This window comes from Panthera tigris, chromosome A1 (assembly GCF_018350195.1).
Source record: "Panthera tigris isolate Pti1 chromosome A1, P.tigris_Pti1_mat1.1, whole genome shotgun sequence".
In the NCBI taxonomy this organism is placed as follows: Eukaryota; Metazoa; Chordata; class Mammalia; order Carnivora; family Felidae; genus Panthera; species Panthera tigris.
In genome coordinates this window covers 84685760-84710710 of record NC_056660.1, presented here as the reverse complement: position 1 = coordinate 84710710, position 24951 = coordinate 84685760, and the positions used below count along the sequence as shown (strand labels likewise).

The window sequence follows — 24951 nt, the reverse complement described above, 5'->3', positions numbered from 1 at the left end:
AGTTCTGTGTTCCTGATGAATTTTCTAAACAGGTCACAACAAGACCTTGTTGATAAGATTGCTAGCAAAACACAATTCCCATGTTTGTTTCTATCTGACTCGGGGTAGAAAAAGGGAGGTAGCATTACTGCCAACACCTGCAGACCACAGGCTTCAGGAATTGCCTTTCTCAGCCTTGACAAGGCTTTCGTATGCCCTTGAAAGTGGGGGAATGGGAGGGGGAACCACTGGGTTGGCTGAGTCAACAGGGAACATTGCTCGACCCAGTCTCAGCCTGGCACCGGGGCCCGGCCTCCCACAAAGATGAAAGAAGACAAAGAAGAAGAAAAAGGAGGAGGAGGAGAAAGAAGATGGAAGAAGATGAAAGAAGACAAAGAAGGAGGAGAAGGAGGAGGAGGAGAAGAAGACGAAGAAGAAGAAGAAGAAGAAAAGCAGCGGAGGAGGAGGAGGAGGAAGGAGGAGGAGGAAGGAGAAGGAAGAAGATGAGGGAAGGAGGAGTGGGAGAGGGAGACAGAGAGGGAAAGGGAGAAGAAGAAGAAGGAGGAGGAGGAGGAGGAGGAGGATGAGGAGGAGGGGAATTTTAGTTTTCTTCCTGAGGAGCTATCTGCTCACTGCACAGTGGAGGTGACCTCCATGCATGTCCCCTCACTCTCAGAGTTCACAGTTCAGAGAGGGGCATAGCCAGTCCACACCAAACTCACAATATGTTTTCTGATTATGGTGCTCATTTCCTGTGCTATCCGTGATTTTAGCATTTGGGATTCTCTGCAGTGAGAAAAAGAGGGTCCAGTTCCTTCTCCTGTACCATGAGCTACTTAGGCTATCCTTTCCCTCACCCTGATTCACCTTGCACACCTGAGTCCTAGGCATCTGAAAATGAGTGAATGAGGTAAAGCCAACAGAAAGCAAGAAGGGAGGGATATATGGGCACCCACCAGGACCCATTCAGGGTGGAGCTGAGCCTGGAATATTCAGGGAAGGGGGAGCCGTGTCCTTGGCCCTGCAGGCTGCTCTGCTCCTCTGTTTTCTCTCCCCAAGTAGTTCTACGTGACGATAGGGAAGAACTGTCCTCCCCAACCCTACCGAGATGGTCAGGCCTTTGGGTGGGAGTTTGTTCCTTTTCCTTTCTCTGCCCTGAGGCTTCCACCTGGAGCTGGGAGACTCTGCTCACATTGCCTTCCCTCTGAAGGGCTGACATGAAGGCTTCCACTTTCGAGCCTTCAGTGGTCTCTGTAACAGGTCTGCTGATGGTCTGGCCTCCTGAAACCACACTGCTGCCCCTGAGAGTTACCGGTGCCCCTGGAGCTGCCAAGCAGTCAGGCCCTGTGGGTGCTGGGATCAGAAAAGACTGTGTATTCCTCAGCACACAGCATGTGTGGGAACCATGCTGCTCGACTCCTTCCCCACCAGTGTAAGCAACAGACGTGGCTGCAGACACATCAGCAACCATGGGAAGGCTCTGGATGCTGAGCCGATCTTGGTCCCCTTCTCTGTGGAGCTCCATGGCCTGTGCTGAGTGGAGAAAACAGGGAAGCAGAGAAGAGCATAAGTGAGACTGGAAGGGACTGTCACTTGCCTTCCTGAAGCAAACCACTCAAGAGTTTATAATTAGGAGAGACTTTGAGGTCATCAAGTCCAGCAGATGCAGTAATCCCTGCTCTTGCACCCCCACAGCACTCACCCCACTTTTTGCGCATAGTTCCACTGCCAGAAAAGAACCACTACCATTCACCAGCGACCATCCTCACACTTTTATCTCATACACGTCTTAGCATTTCTGCAAAACAGATTCCTAAAAGTGAGGCTGCTGGTCAAGAGCTATGCCATTTTACAGTCTTATGCTTAAGAACAAAATGTGCACATATACACAGGGCATGCTGCCAGGCCACAGATGTATACAGAAATCAAGGAAAGACTTTCTACTATTTGAAAGTATCCCACAGCAGATCAGATTGCCTGGGCTGTCATGGTCATCATTCCAGAATGCACTGGACAGCGGGGATGCTGTTGAGGGCATTACAACACTGGGTATGAGATTAGAGGAGGTGACATCTAAGGGACCACAGATATTCAGAAGTACTTGGAACCTTTCCAAGGTAGGAAAGTCTATACACGGTGCCTTATTTGGCCTGAATCCTTCCAAATGAAATGCCTTCTCCCGCTGAGCCTCAGAGAGGAGCCTGGAGGAGACTTAGCAGCTCTTCCAAATCACCCTGGCCCTTCTCCAAGAGTCTCTGCAGAGACTTACTGCTGGGTTCTTCTTGTTCTCCCCCTCCAGCACAGGAATGGAGATGATGTCACCCGCTGGCTGGGCCAGGGTCCCACTGTAAGCCTCTACTGGTGGTCTCCGCAGGTACACTAAGTCTTCCCAGCATGCAAACAGATCTTCCTTTGCATCTGGGGGATGCACAATTGTAGGTAAAAAGAGCGTCCAGTTACAAGCTTCAAGTGGAACTTTTTTTTTTTGTAATTGTAGATGGATATCTTCACAAACTTCAAAGGAAGCAGCCTGTTGGGGAGCAAAGTGGAGGATTAGGTTGGGGCAGATGGGAAGGAGGAGTAAGGGGATCTCTAGGGCTAGTCAGAATTTAATCCTCTCTTGAAGCATTCCATGAGTCCTGTCCACTTGATCTCAGCCCTCACATCCACCTCCTTAGCACTGACAGGTGCAGTCTGAATTCAGGGTACATCATTTAACTCATCGCACTCCTGACTAAAGCTTGATGGCTCCTGGGGCGTCAAGGTGGTTCAGTTGGTTAAACATCAGACTTCGGCTCAGGTGATGATCTCATGGTTCATGAGTTAGAGCCCCATGTTGGGCTCTGTGCTGACAGCTCAGAGCCTGGAACCTGCTTCAGATTCTGTGTCTCCCTCTCTCTCTGCCCCTCCCCCATTTGCTCACACACACTCTCTATCTCTCAAAAATAGATAAATGTTAAAAAAAATAAAAAAAAAACCTTGATGTCTCCTGACCACCTCCCAAAACTGTAGGAATTAACCCCTCACTGCCATGCAAGGCCTCCTACTATTTTTTCCCAGCTTTTCTTCCAGTCTTATTCCCATAACACTTCTTACATAATCAACAACCACTTTCCCAACAAAGCCTTGTGGATCCTATAGCTGTGTCTGATTTCTCCTCCTCTGAATCCACCCCACCGCTACTGGTCTGGCCACGGAGGGCTCTGTGTTATGGGGAATCATGTGCCTGATGGTCATGTTCCTCCTGGATACATCTTACAGGGAGGCACTAAAATTCCTGGACTCACCTGGTCAGCTCCAAGCTCTTTGTGGACTTGAAGCCCTTTCCCTGGGTATCTTGGTCATTTCTGGCACTGACTGCATAGCTCACAGCTGGCTGTGCCAGCAACAAGATATCAGGTATTGTTAGGTTTTGGCTAGTGTATGCAATGCCCACTGTCACCATTTGCACGCTGTTGTGCACATCAATCACTTCTCCTCTTTTGTTGATCTGTTGTTGGAAGAAACAGGAAAAGGGCCTTATCTTACATTCTCTTGCATCTGCACTCCTCTGCTCTACTCCTAAATAAAGTGGCCACCGCAGTTATTGGCCTGTGGCAAGAACTCAAAGGGATGGTAGCGTTCCCTCACAGGTAGTTCAAGCCCTGTATCAACAGAACTGATTCACATCTCCCTCTGCAATATGACCTGTCATAGGAGCCAAACCCCCCTTCCTCAAGGTGCATGTGTTATTTTCCTACCTAGAAGTGCATGTGATCACTATTAAAATAACAAAAACATGCACAGCTTAAGACCCAGCAATTCAACTTCTGAAAATGTATTCTACATTTACTTGCACACACACAAAGTTGTTCATCACCATAATTTCAATAATAAGACACTGGACATAACTCGAGCACTTCTCAGTAAGTGTCTAAGTAAACAAATTTAGAATTTTCCCCCCAAAATATCGCTTCTCAGCCTTTTGGCTAAGATCAAGTGTAGAGTTTGTGCAAAATGAACGTTTTATTAATTTTTATTTTTAAAAAGCTTTTTCACCTCAAAAATTCTAATGCAAAAAAACAATGAAAGGCAAAGGGATCATTCTGGACTAAAGGATTAAAGAGGTGTGACAATCAAGTGTAATCCATGATTCTGGATTAGGAAATACAGCTATTATTCAGACAAATGAGAAAATGTAACACACATTCTATCAATATCAAATTTCAACAAATTGCATCATGGTTGCATAAGCAAAAGTCCAAGTTCTGAGAAGATGCATGAAGAATTTAAGGATAAAGGGGCATAATGCAACCACTTACGCCAAACTGTCAAATAGTTGAGCAAGATTAATCATTTGTGTCTTGTGTCTGCATGTGTTTACTGATCCCTAATCCTGCCTGTACATTTCAATCACCTGGAAGCTCAGACGCGTCTGTTGCCCAGAGAGCCTTAGTCATTCCACAGGAATCTTGGGAGTGGGTACTGGGTACAGTGTTTCCTACACTTTGTGGGTAATTCCAAGGACTTGTCGAGGTTGAGAATCAATGATAAATCATGCAGCTCCCTGGCTGGTCCTCATGTGTTTCCTTTCCCCTCCTCTCCCACACTCACAAGGTGTGTAGTTGCTCACACCCAACATCTGGTTTGTACTGCCATGACCCACACCTTCATCCAGAAACCAGTACAGACTAGAAATTCCTTGAGCTGAAATCCAGAAAACCTGGGCCTCAGCCACCTGATGGTCTGAGAAACTCACTTTACTCTCTGGAACTCAGTTTGCTCCTGAGCAAAATGGGGATGTCTGTTGTGCCTGCATAGGAAGGTTGTTGTGAGGCTCACAGGAAATGGACACCAAATTGCTTTTTGCTTTGGATATTGGAGATAATCAGAAAAATAAGAAGAACTGTGGAGCCTCAAGTTCCTACGACACACTGAACGAGAAAAAGCAAGCTGCAAATGGCACAGCCCGTGTGAAATCATGTCGAACATCCATATGTACGAGATGAGAAGACTGCACTGTGCCTGCCAGAGTCATAAAGCATTTAGTAAGCATATAGAAGGGGACAGAGGCATCTGGGAGGCTCAGTCGGTTAAGCTTCTACCTCTTGGTTTCACCTCAGGTCATGATCTTGCGGTTGTGAGTTCGAGACCCACATCAGGCTCTGCACTAACAGCGTGGAGCCTGCTTGGATTCTCTTTCTCTCTCTCTCTGCCTGTCCCCTGCTCTTTCTCTCTCAAAATAAATAAGTAAACTTAAAAAAATAAGTAAATATATAGGAAAGGACAAAACCTGCATGAGAATAATGACCAAATTTGAGATAGTGGTAACTGGGGAGAAATGGAAATGCAACAAGGGAAGTGTGTCCAGAAGAGTAAACCATATTCATGTTTGGTTTTTGTTTTCCTCTAAACAATAATACCTCTGATGCAAGTATGGGAGGGATCAGCCACCTGGTAAAACTGGGTGTGTACATAAGTAAGTGAAAAAAACAAAACAGAACAACTGTATGTCTCCTCTACCTGCTGGAGATGTCACTGAAGACTCTCTGTGCACTCAGCATGTAGCAGGTCTTCAATAAATTGCTGTGGACAGAAAAGAATGAAAGGGAGGGAGGAGGAGGGGGTGGGGCACCTCACCTGTATAAAGTCACTCTCAAATATGAGCAGGTGCTTCAGCAGGGCGTACTCCCCCTTGCACAGCAGCCCCTGCAGCTTCCCCACAGACTTGTTGAACATGTGCAACATCTGGAAGCTTCGGGAGCCATCACACAGCAACTTCAGGTCGCTGTCCATGGCTGCCTGTCACTAACACACCAAGAAAAGGGAGGCAGGTTACTTCTTGCCCTTAAACTTAGTTTCCTGCAGCCAGCCTCCCCACACAAGGAGCTCATGAGCACACACATCCTGTAGCGTTGTGATTCAGACAGAGGAGTCCTTTGGGCAGATTCGGCCCCCAGCCCTATACAGTCTGTCAGCATGTGGTGCCTGTGTAAGAGCCAGAGGAAGGCATCCCCAGCACCAGGACGACCACACAGCCCAGAGCACAGGCCAGACTGCAGACCCCTCCCCTCACCCCTCAGCCAGCTGCCTTTGTGCAGTGAATGACTTGCACGACCTTGTGCAGTGAATGACACACAACTGTGCACACAGTCCCTGCTGGCTCCTGACTCTCTCACAGACCTCAGGCCTAAAACAGCTCACTACTTTCACTGTGGACTCACCACGCCCAAGAAAAGTGTCCATCACTTCCATCTGAGCAAAGACAAACCACTTTATGTGAGCTTTTCACTTACTCCACCCTTCGGAAGGCTTTTCCATGTAGACCTATGTCCCCTTCCTCCTTGCTCTGGATCAGGATCAACCCAACCCTGACCACAGTCTGGATCCTCCCCTGTCCTGCTCGGGGTTCCCCTGTGTCAGGTTCTCCCCCACACTCCTCTGCCCTCACCTCCTCGGGGATTCCCGCCCCATCCAGGGCAGACTCCTCCATCCAATTATGATGAGGCTGTCCCCGCACTTCCTAAGGTCCAGGTCAGGTTCCTCCTCAGGGCTCTAACCCTGGTCTAGGTCATGGTCCCACTCTGTTGTACCAATCTCACTATGCTGCGCAGGGTGCCCCCTCTCCGGAGACCCCACAGCCCCTTTCCTCGGAACCCCCCCGTGTAGAGGGATGTGGACTGACCTCAGGGCCTTCGCGTGGGCACCGCCAGTCCAGGACCACACCGACGTCTGAGAGCTGAGGTGGAGCGGCCACCGGGAGCCATGTCCTCTGCGTCCCCACCCTCCTCCTGAACAAAAGCCCACCTGAATGCCCCCCGGAACTTCCACCTCCCCACCCCCTAGGCTGCCTTTACAATTTTCCTGTCCATTGTGACCTGTAGCTATCATGCAACACTGTATCCTCATCCCAGTAGCCACCTCCTCAGAAAGGGACATCAATCTGCCGCAAACCCGGCCAAGCCATGAGGGAGAGGACAGAGCCATGCTGAAGGGGATGGAGAGGACGCATGCGCAGACACCACCTGCGCAAGGCCTGCACGCTTACTTCTGTGGGCACTAGACTGCTGCGCATGCGCAAATACGGCCCACACTGCTCCTCTGAGGTCAGGCCAGCAGGTGCGCAAGCGCAGTCACTGTCTACCCACAGCCTGGGAGCCTCTGAGAGCCATAGGTCAGGAGCGGATGTGCACACAGACGCCACAGTCGGGAGCGCATGTGCACACAGACCCCACTGTTGTGGGTTCTGTGGGGTGAGACTGAGCGCAAACAAGAAAGCGACCCTTCTGGGCTTTACCAAAACGGAGGGAACAAATATGGTACCCGAAAGGTGCTCCTGTCTCTGTCTATTTCCTGCTACTTTCTGTCTCATCTCATTGTGCACCAAAACTGCAGTAGGTGGCTGATGTCAGCCTTCTCTGACCATCTCAGGTAAGGTAAGGAGACACCAAAACCTGGGAGAACCAGAAAACCAGTTAGGTGAAGGCGTGCAAGCAGTGTTTTCCGACAATAAGGTGTGATAGGAACATAGTGTGTTACGATGACCTAAGGGTCTTTCTAGTGTCTATATGAAAATTAAAAAAAGAAAAAAAAAAGAAAACCTTAGTTTTTACAAGCTAAACAAATTACTCCTTGTGAAGAGCAAGTATTTGGAGAACTGCTTGAGGGCATCCATCTGGGATTTGCGATGCCCGGTAGCTAACAAGTCTCAGCGGTTCTTCCCAGCATTCTGTAAGTGTCCTCTGTGGCTCTGGTCCTCAGGAAAACAAGGAAAACAGAATTTACTAACCTGCTTTAAGGTCGGCTTTGTTTATTCACGCATACAGTCTGGTGTAGAGGACAGCAGCCTCCCGGTGGAGCCCTACTGCAAACACTCTATGCAGAAAAGTAGTGACTCCCCGTGGGATGTGCACAGTGAATCCCAGAAGCGTGGCTCTCCCTGTCACCCAGCAATGACAAATATAAAGATGGAACCTAACGGAGGCTCTGGCTACATCTGTCAAACTGCCCAAGCCACGTAACCACTCTTCAGACTCTTTGGGGCTCTTTGGGGTTGGTGAGGAGAGTTGTCCTGACTGTGCTGTTCCCTAGCCCCCACTGGATCATCCTCACAGACGCACCTAGCGGAAGTGCACGATAGGGCAGGATGAGATCTTAAGATCTGGGCCCCAGTGTCCCCATTTCACTTTTGGCTCCCTTGATCTTCTCTATTCTTCATTCTCTGTTTTATTCATCTTGGTTTCAATACTTCATTTTTACCTTTTTTCTGCTTGTGCATTAGTTTTCCAAAACTTACTACTCGTTACAAGTTTGTATCCTTTAGCATGTCCCTACCCTACTGCTGCCCTGCCCCTGTTAACCACTATTCCACTCTCAGTTTTTACGAGTGCGGCTTTTTTAGATTTCATATATAAGTGATGTCATGCATTGTTTGTCTTACTCTGTCTGACTTATCTCACTTAGCAAAATGCCCTAGAGTTACATCAGTGATGCCCCAAATGCCTTCCTTTTCGTGCCCAAATAATATTCCATTGTACATAAACACCACATATTCTTTATCCATTCATTCATTGACAAAACATTAACATCTTAACTCCTGTGAATAATGCCTCACTGAATGTAAGAGTGCAGAATTTTCTTTGAGATACTGACTCTATCTTCTTTGGTTATATTCCCAGAAGTAGGATTATTAGATCATATGGTAGTTCCTTTCCTTTTTCTTTTTCTTTTTTCTTTTTTTAAATTGTTTTAGGAACTTCCAAACTGATTTCCATACTAAGTGAACCAATTTACATTTTACCAATAGCACACAAGGGTTCCATTTTCTCCACATTCTCCTCACCACTGGCCACGTCTTGTCTACTTCATGGTAGTCATTCCAACAGGTATGAGGTGATGTCTCATTGTGGTTTTGATTTGCATTTCCCTGATAATTAGTGATGTTGAGTATCTTTTCAAGTACCTGTTGACTATCTGGATATCTCCTTTGGAAAAAGTTCTGTTCGGTTCCTGTATCAGTTCCTGTTCAGTTTTTGATCAGATTGTTTGTTGTTGTCCAGTTGTATGATTATTTATATGTCTCAACTCCTTATCTGACATATGGATTGCAAACATTTTCTCCCATTCCATAAGTTATGTGTTTATTTTGTTGTTTCTTTTGCTGTGCAAATGCTTTTTAGTTTGTTGTAGCCCCACTTGTTGATTTTTACATTTGTTGCTTGTATTTTTGTGTGTCATATCCAAAAAAAAATCATTGTCAAGATCAGTGTCAAGAAGCTTCTTTCATGTTTTTTTTAGTTTTTTTTTTTTTTTTTTTGTAGAAGTTTTAAGGTTTCAGGTCTTATGTTCATCTTTAATCCATGTCACATGACTTTTTTTTAATGTTTATTTATTTTTGAGACAGAGAGAGACACAGCATGAATGGGGGAGGGTCAGAGAGAGAGGGAGACACAGAATCTGAAACAGGCTGCAGGCTCTGAGCAGTCAGCACAGAGCCCGACACGGGGCTTGAACTCACGGACCGTGAGATCATGACCTGAGCCGAAGTCGGACGCTCAACCGACTGAGCCACCCAGGCACCCCGCATGTCACATGAATTTTTGTGAGTGATATAAGGTAGAAATACAAATTCATTTTTCTCTATATATGGCTATCTAGTTTTCCCAACACCATTTGTTGAAGACAACATTTCTCCATTTAGTTTTCTTGGTTCTTGGCATGTCCTCTTGGTGAGGATGTGTGGCTATAAATTCTTTCTTGTCCATGGGTATCTGTACAAGTCAGCAGACTCTAGTTTTTTCCCAACTTCACCTGAGAGGGTGTGGGGCAGGTTTGCTGAATCCAGCTCTTTACAATGCCCATACTTACATCTGTCTGCCTACATCTGTAAGCAGATGTTCATGCGGGTGACTCCCTTGGAGTTTGGTGTTGGGTCCAGCCACTTCCACAGAGTCACTTTTGATCATGTATGAATGTCTTATTTATTGTTAATAAAGAGGAAGTTGCAAAGGAGGGACACCTCATGCCACCATGATGCTGACTTCCATTTAAAATAGATTTAACATTGTTTTAATGTGCTTAAACTTTAAGTCAGAATAAATAAGAAATAGAGTTAAAAACCAAAATTATAATACTGTGTTCAATGTTCTTCATTATTGGAGATCTTTATAGCTTCATATGACCTACAGTTACTGTCTATGATCTTTTCATTTCAACCAGAATACTCCCTTTAGTGTTAATTGTTGGGCACATCTATGGTAATGAAAGTCCTGGGCTCTGCATATTGAGATAAAAAGAGTATTTATACACATATGAGAGACTTCAAAAAATGATATCAAATACAATTGGATACTTGTATCTGGAGCTTAAAGTTGTGGCTTGATCTACAGTTAAATTTTTAGAAGATTGTGGGTGCCTGGGTGTCTCAGTCTGGGTGGCTGACTCTTGATTTCAGTTCAGATAATGATCTCATGGTTCATGGGATCAAACCCCACGTTGGGCTCTGCCCTGACAGTGCATAGCCTGCTTGGGATTCTCTCTCTCTCTCTCTCTCTCTCTCTCCTCTCTCCCTCCCTCACTCTCTCTCCCTCCCTTCCTTCCTCCCTCCCTCCACTAATCATGACCTCTCTCTTTCTCTCTCTCTCTTCCCCAAAATAAATTAAAAATGTGGAAGATTTTAACATATAGATGGTATTTGAAAATATGCGGATAAAGAAAATTTCTCAGCAAAAGAGTATAACACAAATAAATGAGCAAGCACAGAGGGAATTCAACATATGAATTTTAAGTTATGGGAGAGGAACAAAAAAAGATGGGAAGAATAAGAAAGAACAGTCACAGAAGTAGTACATTTATAAGGTGGTTAAGCAGACTCTTCTAAGGGATGAGAGAGGTCTCAAAAGGAAGAGGCATTATGTATGGAAAGTGAGGACTGAGAATTTTTTGTAAAAGTTCTCAACACAGAGTTAGTGTTTTCCTGGAAAGGGTGGAGTTTTTGGCCTGAGGAGGGTGCACACCATACAATGACGGTGGAGGGAATGGTTTTATAAAGAAAGAGAAGCATTTGTGCATGAAAGCAAAATTACCCTGAAAAAAGCATTTGTGAAAAGGTGAGAAAAGGTGGGATGTTAATGGGGTATGTGTATTTTTGTTAGATGGTAAAATTTATTGTCTGAGTAACTTTGAACACTTGTGGGAAGTGTCCATCCACTAGTGGACAAAAATCTGTATCATTGATAGTCTGAGACTAAAATGGAAGGGAACTAGGGAAACTGGACATATCAAGATTCAATAAGAAAAGCATTTACTGTAGGAGGGAAAAAGACAGGATCATTGCAATCTGATAAGCATCTAAAGAAATAGAGGCCAGACAATGTGCAAGATCTCACATGGGAACTTATCTTGATTACATTTCAGTTTTTAAGTCCAGGATAATGCCATCAGATTTTTTTACTATAAAAAGTGAGGATAGGTTTTGAAGAATATGTCAAAGGCATTTCATAGTCCTTTTGCAAATTGGAATTGACAACTGACTAAAGTCATAGGTGGATTTGGCATCAGATTTAGTATCTAGGGAGTAGGATATGATCAACTTATTATGACCTTGTCCTACCTGTTTGTCTTTGGTTTAAGATCACTAAGCCTGTAGTTTGGAATCTGACACATATGTTGAAAGGCAGGTTAGATCTGTCCAGGTAGTTGGAGATAAGGGCAAAGGAGTGACAGATATTAGAGTCTCAGATCGCAAAGAGCAAACAATAAGATACAAGTTAAAATTTAAAAATTGCTGTTGTCATAGCTTTTTGAGCTATAGGGACTGATACAATGTCATACTTAATAGTATGGCTAACCAAATTTGTAATTTCATATGGTTCCATTATAGATGACAACAAAGTGCAAAATATGGTTAGGGACAAGTGAGATTAAAAAAAAATACATTACAGGAAAGAGTCAAAGACCTGATGTGTTGTCAAATTGGTGAGACCAAATGGCAGACTTAGATATAAAACAAACAAAGAAACAAACAAAAACACATGTGTCATCTATAAGGGAGACTAGGTAGTTAAGTGAATAGTCTCAGTGAGGGATGATTTAGTTTGTACTTCCCTAATATGAAACTTAAAAGATGTTTCCAAAATGGAGTGGGAGAAAAATATTCTCAGCAGCATTAAGAACAAGGAGTGGGGCACCTGGGTGGCTCAGTCAGTTAAACGTCTGACTCTTGATTTCAGTTCAGGTTATGATCTTATGATTTTGTGGGTTCTAACCCTGTGTCAGACTCTGCTGGCAGTGCGGAGCCTGCTTGGGATTGTCTCTCTGTCTCCCTCTCTCTGCCTTTACCCACTCATGTTGTCTCTTTCTCTCTCAAAATAAATAAATAAACTTAAAAAAAAAAGAACAAGAAGTATAGCATGCCCACACACTGGCCTTGAAATACAATGGGAGAGAGATACTAAGCAATTCAACCTAAATTAGTCCCAGGTTGATTTTTTTTAAATTTTTTATCTTTTATTATTATTTTATTTATTCTAAATGAAGTATAATTAACATACAATGTTGTATGAATTTCAAGAATACAACATGTTGATGCAACGATTCCCACATCACACAATGCTCACCACAATACGTGTAGTCATAGTCTGTCACCATACAGTGTTCATACAGTATCATTGACTACATTTCCTATGCCGTACTTTTCATCCCCCTGACCTACTTGTGTTAAGTACAGTACTTCTGGATTGGAAGATTGCACATCTTAATCCTTTTTATCTATTTTATCCATTCCTCACCCCCACCTTCCCAGTGGCAACCACCAGTTCTCTATTTTTAGCAGTCTGGCTTTTGTTTCTTGGTTTCTTTGTTCATTTATTTTGTTTGTTAGATTTCACATATAAATGGAATCATATGATATTTGCTCTCTCTCTTCTGAGTTAAGTCACTTAGTAGGATACATACTAGATCCATCCGTGTTTTTCAAATGGGAAGCTCTCATTCTTTTTTATGGCTAATATTCTACTGTATGTACACACATCTGCTTTATGATTTATCTATCAGTCGACACTTGGGTTGCTTCTATATCTTGACTATTTTTTTATTTTATAGAGAGATTGTGTATTAGTGAGAGGAAAAGGTGGGAGAGAGAGAGAGAGAAAGAGAGTGAGAGAGAGACAGAGAGAGAGAGGATCTTAAGTAAGCTCCCTGCTCAGTGCAGAGCCTGAGGTGGGACTCAGTCCCACAACCCTGGGATCATGACCTGGGCTGAAATCTAGAGTCAGATGCTCAACCAGCTATGCCATCCAGCACTCCTACTTCTTGAGTATTATAAATAATGCTTGTACAAACATAGGGTGACTCTGTCTTTTTGAATTAGGACTTTTCTTTGTGTAAATACACAGCAGTGGAATTAATGGAACATATGGTATTCCTATTTTGAATTTTTTGAAGAACCTCCATACCGAATCCACCAGTGGCTGCCCCAGTTTACATTCCCACAATAGTGCACAAGGGCTGCTTTTCTTCCACAGCCTTGCCAACTGTTATTTCTTTTCTTTTTGATTTGATTCATTCTAAAAGGTATAAGGTGATATCTCATGGTAGTATTTTTTTTAATGAAATTTATTGTCAAATTCGGTTCCATACAACATCCAGTGCTCATCCCAGCAGGTGCCCTCCTTAATGCCTATGACCCACCCTCCCCTCCCTCCCACTCCCATCAACCGTCAGTTTATTCTCACTTTTTAAGAGTCTCTTATGGTTTGGCTCCCTCCTTCTCTAACTTTTTTTTTCCTTCCCCTCCCCCATGGTCTTCTGTTAAGTTTCTCAGGATCCACATAAGAGTAAAAAAAAAATATATGGTATCTGTCTTTGTCTGTATGACTTATTTCACTTAGCATCACACTCTCCAGTTCTATCCACGTTGCTACAAACAGCCATGTTTCATTCTTTCTCATTGCCAAGTAGTATTTTATTGTGTATATAAACCACAATTTCTTTATCCATTCATCAGTTGATGGACATTTACGTGCTTTCCATAATTTGGCTATTGTTGAAAGTGCTGCTATAAACATTGGGGTACAAGAACCCCTATGCATCACCACTTCTGTATCCCTTGGGTAAATTCCTAGCAGTGCTACTGTTGGGTCATAGGGTAGATCTATTTTTAATGTTTTGAGGAACCTCCACACTGTTTTCCAGAGTGGCTGCACCAGTTTGCATTCCCACCAACAATGCAAGAGGGTTCCCAATTCTCCACATCCTCTCCAGTATCTATAGTCTCCTGATTTGTTCACTTTAGCCACTCTGACTGGTGTGAGGTGGTATCTCAGTGTGGTTTTGATTTGTATTTCCCTGACACGGAGCAACGTTGAACATCTTTTCATGTGCCTGTTGGCCATCCGGATGTCTTCTTTAGTGAAGTGTCTATTCATGTTTTCTGCCCATTTCTTCACTGGATTATTTGTTTTGAGTGTGGAGTTTGGTGAGTTCTTTATAGATTTTGGAACTAGCCCTTTGTCTGATATGTCATTTGCAAATATCTTTTCCCATTCCATTGGTTGCCTTTTCGTTTTATTGATAGTTTCCTTTGCAGTGCAGAAACTTTTTATCTTGATGAGGTCCCAATAGTTCATTATTGCTTTTAATTCCCTTGCCTTTGGAGATATGTCAAGTAAGCAATTGCTGTGGCTGAGGTGAGAGAGGTTTTGTTTTTTTTTGTTTTGTTTTTTTTGTCTGTTTGTTTTTGTTTTTGTTTTTGTTTTTGTTTTTGCTTTCTCCTCTAGTGTTTTGATGGTTTCCTGTCTCACATTCAGTTCCTTTATCCATTCTGAGTTTATTTTTGTGAATGGTGTAAGAAAGTGGTCTAGTTTCATTCTTCTCTATGTTGCTGTCCAGTTCTCCCAGCACCATTTGTTAAAGAGACGGTCTTTTTTTCCATTGGATATTCTTTCCTGATTTGTCAAAGGTTAGTTGGCCATACTTTTGTGGGTCCAATTCTGCAGTCTGTATTCTATTCCATTGGTCTATGTGTCTGTTTCTGTGCCAATACCATGCTCTCTTGATGATTACAGCTTTGTACTAGAGGCTCTAGTCTGGGATTGTGATGCCTCCTGCATCAGTCTTCTTCAATATTACTTTGGCTATTCGGGGTCTTTTGATATTCCATACAAATTTTAGGATTGCTTGTTCTAGCTTCGAGAAAAATGCTGGTGCAATTTTGATTGGGATTTCATTGAATGTGTAGATAGCTTTGAGTAGTATTGACATTGTAACAATATTTATTCTTCCAATCCATGAGCATGGAATGTTTTTCCATTTCTTTATATCTTCTTCAACTTCATTCATAAGCTTTCTATAGTTTTCAGCATACAGATCTTTTACATCTTTGGTTAGATTTATTCCTAGGTATTTTATAATTCTTGGTGCCATTGTGAATGGGATCAGTTTCTTTGTCTCTATGCTGCTTCATTATTAGTGTATAAGAATGCAACTGATTTCTGTACATTGATTTTGTATCCTGCAACTTTGCTGAATTCATGTATCAGTTCTAGCACACTTTTGGTGGAGTCTATCTGCTTTTCCGTGTATAATATCATATCATTTGCAACCAGTGAATGCTTGATTTCATCTTTGCCAATTTTGATGCCTTTGATTTACTTTTGTTGTCTGATTGCTGATGCTAGAACTTCCAACACTATGTTAAACCACAGTGGTGAGAGTGGACATCCCTGTCGTGTACCTGATCTCAGAGGGAAAGCTCTCAGTTTTTCCCCATTGAGGATGATATTAGCTGTGGGCTTTTCATAAATGTTTTCTATGATGTTTAAGTATGTTCCTTTTATCCCAACTTTCTTGAGGGTTTTTATTAAGAAAGGATGCTGAATTTTTTCAAATGCTTTTTCTGCATCAATTGACAGGATCATATGGTTCTTTTCTTTTATTAATGTGATGTATCATATTTATTGATTTGTGAATTTTGAACCAGCTCTGCAGCCCAGGAATGAATCCCACTTAATCATGGTGAATAATTCTTTTTATATGCTGTTGAATTTGGTTTGCTACTATCTTATGGAGAATTTTTGCATCCATATTCATCAGGAATATTGGCCTGTAGTTCTCTTTTTTGCTGGGTATCTGTCTGGTTTAGGAATCAAAGTAATGATGGCTTCATAGAATGAGTCTGGAAGTTTTCCTTCCCTTTCTATTTTTTGGAACATCTTCGGAAGGTTAAGTATTATCTGTGCTTTAATTGTCTTGTAGAATTCCCCAGGAAAGCCTTCTGGTCCTGGACTCTTATTTGTTGGGAGATTTTTGATAATTGATTCAATTTCTTTGCTGGTTATGGTCTGTTCAAATATTCTATTTCTTCCTGTTTGAGTTTTGGAAGTGTGTGGGTGCTTAGGAATTTGTCCATTTCTACCAGGTTGTCCAGTGTGTTGGCATATAGTTTTTCATAGCATTCCCTGATATTTGCTTGTATTTCTGAGGGATTGGTTGTAATAATTCCATTTTCATTCATGATTTTATCTATTTGGGTCTTCTCCCTTTTCTTTTTGAGAAGCCTGGCAGAGGTTTATCAATTTTGTTAATTTTTCAGAAAACCAACTCTTGGTTTCATTGATCTGCTCTACAGTTTTTTTAGATTGTATATTGTTTATTTCTGCTCTGATCTTTGTTATTTCTCTTCTTCTGCTGTGTTTGCGGTGTCTTTGCTGTTCTGCTTCTAGTTCCTTTAGGTGTGCTGTTAGATTCTGTATTTTGGATTTTTCTTGTTTCTTGAGATAGACCTGGATTGCAATGTATTTTCCTCTCAGGACTGCCTTCATTGCATCCCAAAGTGATTGGATTGTTGAATTTTCATTTTCATTTGTTTTCATATATTTTTAAATTTCTTCTCTAATTGCCTGGTTGACCCATTCATTCTTAAATAGGGTGATCTTTAGCTTCCATGATTTTGAGGTTTTCCAAACTTTTTCCTATGGTTGATTTCAAGTTTCATAGCATTGTGGTCTGAAAGTGTGCATGGTATGATCTCAATTATTCTATTCTTATGAAGGGCTGTTTTGTGACCCAGTATGTGATCTATCTTGGAGAATGTTCCATGTGGAGTTGAGAGGAAAGTATATTCTGTTGCTTTGGGATGCAGAGTTCTAAATATACCTGTCAAGTCCATCTGATCCAATGTATCATTCAGGGCCCTTGTTTCTTTATTGATCTTGTGACTAGATGATCTATCTATTGTTGTAAGTGGGGTATTAAAGTCCCCTACCATTACCACATTCTTATCACTAAGGTTGCTTATGTTTGTGATTAATTGTTTTATATATTTGGGGGCTCTTCTGGAATTTCTATGATACGGATATTGTTCAGTTTGATTGCATCACTTAGTTCTCTAATTCTCCCCTCATACTCCTGGATTTTTTTAACTCTCTTTTTCTCAGTTTCCTCTTTTTCCATAATTTCATCTTCTAATTCACCTATTCTCTCCCCTGCCTCTTCAATCTGTGCTATGGCCGCCTCCATTTTATTTTGCACCTCATTTATAGCATATTTTAGCTCCTGATGACTATTTCTTAGTCCCTTGATCTCTGTAGCAATAAATTCTCTGATATCTTGTATGCTTTTTTCAAGCAGAGTGATTAATTTTATGACTGTTATTCCAAATTCTTGTTCCATTATATTGCTTAAATCATTTTTGATCAATTCATTAGTTGTCGCTACTTCCTGGAGTTTATTTTGAGGTTCTCCTCATTCTTCTGTTTCTTCATTTTGGGTAGTCCCTGAGGTGGCTCCAAACTTCAGGGTACTTCCCCTGTGCTGTCAGGAGTAACTTGTGTTTGTGGGTGGGGCCACAGACCTGATGTCTACCCCCAGCCCACTGCTTGGGCCACAGGCAGACTGGTGTGTACCTTATTTTCCCCTCTCCTACAGGCAGGACTCACTGTGGAGTGGTGTGGCCCCTGTCTGGGCTACTTGCAGACTGCAAGGCTTTTGGTGCTGCTTTGATGGGATCTGGTGTATTAGCCAGGGTGGATCCACAAGGTGCATAGAAGCAGAAGGGGTAGGTTTAGCTCCCTTTGCTGTAGGTGGTCCCCTGGGGGAGGGGCCCTGCAGCACCTTGAGGGAGGCTGACCCATCAGAGGGATGGATCCACAGAAGCCCAGCATTGGGCGTTTGTGCGGTGCAAGCAAGTTAGGTGAAAGGAACTGGTTCCCTTTGGAATTTCAACCGGGGATGGGAGAGGGAGATGGAGCTTTTCAGGGCCTTTGTTCCCCTGCCGAGCTGACCTCTGTCTTCTAGGGCTCAACGACTCTCCCTCCTGTTGTCCACTCACCCTCCCCGCACTCCGAGAGCAGAGCTATTGACTTTTAACATTCCAGATGTTAAGTCCTACTGGCTGTTAGAACTCATGGAGTCTGGCCCCTCTGTTTTTGCAAGCCAGACTTCAGGAGTTCTGCCTTGCCCAGTGGGCTGCCTCTTCACTGCTCTGGCTCCCTCCTGCCAGTCTGTGTAGGACACACCTCCTCTCCGCCTTTCCTACCCTCTTCCATGGGCCTCTTTTCTATGCTTGCCTGCAAGAGTCCATTCTGCTAGTCTTCTGGCAGTTTTCTGGGTTATTTAGGCAGATGTGGGTGGAATCTAAGCAATCAGCAGGATGAGTTGAGCCCAGTGTCCTCCTACACCACCATCTTCCTCTCACTGTAGTCTTGATATGATATCCTGGATGATTAATGATATTGATTATTTATTTACTTATTCATTTTTATTCACATGTAATTAAAATATAGTGTTGTATTAGTTACATATGTACAATATACTGATTCACCAATTCTATACATTTCTCAACGTTCATCAAGAAAATTGTAATCCTAATCCCCTTTATCTATTTCACCCAAACCCCACCAACCTCCCCTCTTGTAACCATCAGTTTGTTCTCTGTATTTAAGATTCTTTTTATTAGGAAGAGAAGATGGCAGCCAGGTAGGAGAACCCTAGGCTCATCTCCTCCCACCAACACAACTAGATAATTATCAAATCATTCCAAAGATCCCAGAAATCAACCTGAAGACTGTCAGAACAAACCATACAACTAAAGGGAATGAAGAAGACACATTGTAGGACATAGGAAGTGTGGAGATGTGTTTTAGGGGGAAAATGGATTTCCAGTGTGCAGATCAGAAGGAACCGCTGTTGTGGAGAAGGGTAAGAGGGAATAGAGTCTGCATCCGAATGCACAAAGAGAACATTTCCTCAAAGCCATTGACTGGGAAAATAGAGGAGCTGATTTTTGTGAGGTCTGACAACCAGATGAGCTTAAAGCCTGGAGTTTTAAAGGTTAGTGAACATGGTTTGGATAGAGCCCTGAGGGTGCTGCCCTACTCCTGGAGAGAAAGCCTATGGAAGATGGCAAGGAGAAGTGTGTAAGATTCCCAGGGTAGACATTGTTCACATATTCCTGGAGCACATATTTGAGAGGTGGCATTTAAAGAGATGTCTTTCTGAGACAAAGGAGCCCACAGGCACCATTTCCCTCCACCCAGCATAGATTCAGAAACACCTGCTGAGAACAGAACAGCTAACCCTGACACTGATGCCTAGCTTGCTTGCTGGAGGTCCCATGCCACTGTACTCTGGTGAAAATTCACTTCTTGGTCAAACCTGCATTGGTCCCAGCCTGATTAAACCCTCCCCCAGAAGATCAGCACGGGCCCTTGCCACAACATGTCCAATGAGTTTGGAGTTTTAAGGATCAGCAGGTTTGGCTGGGATACAGTCCAACAAGCACTGTGTTGCTCCTTCCAGGTAAACAGCCAATAGACAAACAACATGAAAATGGAGATCCGAAAAATGCATGGGACACATGAGGGGGAGATTATTATCTCTGCTAGGAGTGCTTCCCTAAGAACAGCAAGTGCTGACATACCTCACCCTGGACAAAGGAGCTGGCTTATGCATTTCCCTCCCCTCCTTCCAGCATAAATCAACTTCAGTACACAGCATCAATGCTGGCTTTCTAACCTGATTATACCAAGTCCCACCCTCATGTGCTCTGATGCTACTGCTCTTCTCAGCAAATATGCCTAAGTCCCAGTGAAGTGCATCCTTCCCTAGAAGACTAGCAGAAACGCTCATGCACAACACATGTGTGACCAGAGAGTTCTGTAAGGCTTTAGTTCTAGTGGAAGTATCATCAATACTCAACAAGCAGACCACAGCACACCTATTTAAAACTCACCACACTGCCCAAGGTCGAAACACTGACCTCTGCAGATGACTGACCAAAACACAGCAGCAGAGTGCAGACAGCAAACACCAGAGACACTCACTGAAGCACTAGGCTCTGAAGATTATAAGACCTCTTCGTCATAAAGCCATTACTCTCAGAAACAGGAAATGCAACAGGCTTTTTTAACACATAGAAGACAGAGGCTTAGACAAAATGTCAAGACATAGGAGTTCATCCCAAGAAAACAATAAGATAAGGTCATGGACAGATATCTAAGTAAAACAGATATAAGTGATATGCTTGATGGATAATTTAAAGTAGCAATCATAAGGATACTTGTCAGGCTGCAAAAAATAATGGGATACTTCAGGGAGGCTCTTACTGAAGAGATAAAATAGTTAAGAAAAAACAAATGAAAAATGCAATAACAGATTCAAAACAGACTCAGTGCAATAAGTGATATAGAAGACAATATAATTGAAGCTGAACAATAGAAAATGAAGAATTATGGAACAGGAGAATAGACTTGGGGAACTCAATGACTACATAAAACATCATAACATTCATGTCAAAGGAGTCCCAAAAGAGGGAGAAGAGAGAAAAGGGAAAAGAAAATTTATTTGGGGAAATAATAACTGAAAATTTACCTAATCTATAAAATGAAACAGGCATCCACAGAGAATTCCCATCAAAATCAACAAAAGCAGGCCAACATCAAGATATATTGTAATTAAATCACAAAATATAGTGACAAAAAATCTTAAAAGCGGAAAGACAAAATAAGTCCTTAACTGACAAGGGAAGACCCACAAAGCTAGCTGCAGATCTCTCGACAGAAACATGTCAGGCTGGAAGGCAGTGGTGTGATATATTCAGTGTGCTGAATGGGGAAAAAAATCTGTAGCCAAGAATACTCTATCCAGCAAGGCTATCTTTCAGAATAGAAGGAGAGATAAAGTTTTCCAGAAACTAAAGGAGTTCATGAAACTAAAGGAGTTCATGACCATTAAACAAGCCCTACAAGAAATATTAGAGGGGGTTCTTTGAGTGGAAAGGAAATACCAAAAGTAACAAACACAAGAAAGTAAAAGAGAAAATCTCCAAAAACAATGACAAAACAAATACTAAAATGGCACTAAATACATATCTGTCAGTAATTACTCTGAATGTAAATGGATTAAATGCTCCAATCAAAAGATATAGAGTAGCACAATGGGAAAAAAAACACAAAAACAAAAAGAAGATACAACTATAGGCTACCTACAAGAGATTCATTTTAGATACTAAAGACACCTGCAGATTGAAATTAAGGGGATAGAGAAACATTTATCATGCAAATGGTCATAAAATAAAAACCAGAGTAGCAACATTTATATCAGACAAACTCAATTTTAAACCAAGTCTATAACAAGAGATAAAGAAAGACACTGTATCATAATAAAGGGGACTATCCAATAAGAAGATCTAGCAGTTATAAATATTTATGCCCCAACTTGAAGTGCCCAAATATATAAATAAGTTAATCACAAACATAAAGGAACTCACTGACAGTATTAAAATAGTAGAGGACTTTAACTCCACACTTATGACAATGGACAGAACATCTAAGCGAAAATCAACTAGGAGAAAGTGGCTTTCAAAGACACACTGACCATATGGACTTAACAGATATATTCAGAACATTTCACCCAAAAGCAGCAGAATACAAATTCTTTGCAAATACCCATGGAACATTTTTCAGAATAGATCACATACTAGGTCACTAATCAGGCCTCACCAAGTACAAAAATACTGAGATTATATCATGCATATTTTTTGGACCACAATGTTATGAAACTTGCCACAAGAAAATATTCAGAAAGACCACAAATATATGGTGGTTAAACAACGTGCAACTAAAGAATAAATGGGTCTACAATGAAATCAAAGAATAAATTTTTAGAATGCATGGAAACAAATTAGAATGAAAAGTTGACCACCCAAAACCTTTGGGATTAAGAAAGGGTCATAAGAGAGAAGTATATAGCAATACAGGTATACTTCAAGAAGCAAGAAAAATCTCAAACAACCTGACCTTACACCTAAAGAAACTAGAAAAACAACAAATAAAGCCTAAAGGCAGTAGAAGAAGGGTAATGATGAATATTAGAGCAGAAATCAATGATGTAGAAACTAAAAAAAACAAAAAAAAAAAAACAAAAAAAAAACCAAAAAAACAAAAACAAAACAAAAACAAAAAGAACAAAGAACAGATCAAGGAAGCCAGGATCTCGTTCTTTGGAAAAAAAAAAATGAATAAAATTGATAAACTTCTATCTATATTTCTCAAAGAGAAAAGAGAAAGGACCAAAATAAATAAAATCACAAATCAGAGAGGAGAACTAACAAAAACACCACAGAGACACAATTATCAGAGAATATTATGAAAACTTATATGCCAACAAAATGGACAACCTGGAAAAAATGGATAAATTCCTAGATAAATGTAAATTACCAAGACTGAAACAGGAAGAAATAGAAAACTTGACCAGACAAAAAAACAGCAAAGAAATTGAAAAACTAAATCAAAAGCCTACCAACAAACAAAAGTCCAGGGTCATATGGCTTCACAGGGGAATTCTACCAATTATTTAAAGAAGTGTTAATATCTAGTCTTCTGAAACTAACAAAAAAATATAAGTGGAAAGAAAACTTCCAAACTCATTATGTGAGGACAGTATTACCTTGATCCCAAAACAAGACAAAAATTCCGCTAAAAAGAGAACTACAGGCCAATATGTCTGATTAACATGAATGCAAAAATTCTCAACAAAATACTAGGATATTGAATCCAACAGTACATTAAAAGAATCATTCACCACAATCAAGTGGGATTTATTCCCAAGCTGCAAGGGTATTTCAATATTTGCAAATCAATGAGATATACCACATTAATAAAAGAAAAGATAAGAACCTATAATCCTTTTAGTAAATGCTGAAAAATAATTTGATAAAGTACAACATCTATTCATGTTTAAAGCCCTCAACAAGATAGGTTAAAGGGGACGTACCACAACTTTACAAAGGCCATATATGGAAAGCCCATAGCTAATATTATCCTCAATGGGGAAAAACTGAGAGGTTTTACTCTATGGTCAGAAACAAGACAGAGACGTCCACTCTTATCACTGTTATTTAAAACATAGTACTGGAAATCCTTGTCTCAACAATCAGACAACAAAAATAAATAAAAGGTAACCAAATTGGGAAGGAAGAAGTCAAACTTTTAACTATTTGCAGATGACATGATACTCTATATAAAAAGAACAAAAGACTTCACCAAAAAATTGCTAGAAATGATACACAAATTCAGTAAACTCACAGGATACAAAATCAATGTACAGGAATCTGTTACATTTCTATACACCACTGATGAAGCAGCAGAAAGAGGAATCATGAAATCCCTTCCATTTACAATTACACCAAAACCATGAGATACATAGGAATAAACCTAACCAAAGAGGTAAAAGATCTATACCATGAAAATTATAAAACAGTGATGAAAGATTGAGGGTAACACAAAGAATTCAAAAAAAAAATCCATGCTCATGGATTGGAAGAATGAATGTTGTTAAGATGTCTATATTGTCCAAAGCAATCTACACATTAAATGCAACCTCTATCAAAATACCACCAGCAGTTTTCACAGATTTCTAACCATCCTAAAATACTAAAATTATGGAACCACAAAAGACTCCAGGGAGCCAAAGTAATCTTGAAAAAGAAAAGTAAAGTGGAAGGCATCACAATTCTGAACATCAAGTTATATTACAAAGTTTTAGACATAAAGACGGTAAGGTACTTTTACAAAACAGACACATGGATCAATGGAACAAAATAGAAAATCTGTAAATGAGCCTATGACTATATGGATAATTAATATTTGACAAAGCAGGAAAAAATGTCCAACGGAAAAGAGGCAGTCTTTTCAACAAATGGTGTTGAGAAAATTGGACAACAACCTGCAAAAGAATGAATCTGGACCACTTTCTTACACCATAATAAAAAATAAATTCTAAATGTATGAAAGACCTAAATGTGAGGCATGAAACCATTAAAATCATAGAGGAGAATGCAGGCAGTAACCTCTTTGACATCTGCTGATAGCTAATTCTTACTAGATATGTATTCAGAAGCAAGGGAAACAAAATCTACAATAAACTATTGGGACTTCATCAAAATAAAAAGCTTCTGCACAGTGAAGGGAATAGTCAACAAAACTAAAAGACAACTACATAATGGGAGAAGATAACTATAAATGAGGAATGTGATAGAGTTATTATCCAAAATATATAAAAAACTTGTACAATTCAACACCCGAAAAAAAGGAATAATACAATTAAAAAATGGGCAGAAGCCATGAATGGACATTTTTTTTCCAAAGAAGATACAGATGGACAACAGACACATCAATAGTTGCTCAAAGTATTCATCATGAGGGAAACGCCTCTCTATTCATGCAGACAAGTGGGAAAAATGTGGAGATGAAAGCAGTACAAGTGGGAAAGTATATTTTATTAATTTATATTGTTTTACATTGAGATAATAGAAAATACATCTCCTTTCTATCATGACTTTCTGCTCTCACTTAGGAAAATTTTATTATGGACTCAATATTAAGAAAAAAAAATTTTCTGAATGTTGAGCCTGATGTGTGTGTTATTTGTACTATACAGAGAAATGTATTAAGTAACTACTTGGTGATATATATATATATATATATACACACACAC

The 24951-nt window shown here is 41.1% G+C and overlaps 1 protein-coding gene and 1 pseudogene across 1 annotated transcript in view; one reads left to right on the top strand and one right to left on the bottom strand.

Annotated features, from left to right (window-relative positions):
- Positions 1-533: 533 nt before the first annotated feature.
- The window catches only part of LOC122231168 (protein FAM71C-like), a 28777-nt gene continuing 4359 nt past the window's right edge, over positions 534-24951 (bottom strand). Inside the window, 5 exon segments of the mRNA XM_042958431.1 lie at positions 534-1512; positions 2249-2406; positions 2409-2509; positions 3267-3469; positions 5599-5766. Of these exon segments, the coding sequence (XP_042814365.1) occupies positions 1360-1512; positions 2249-2406; positions 2409-2509; positions 3267-3469; positions 5599-5754 (771 nt within the window). The 5' untranslated portion in view covers positions 5755-5766 and the 3' untranslated portion in view covers positions 534-1359.
- LOC122232441 lies at positions 3928-4022 on the top strand (annotated as a pseudogene).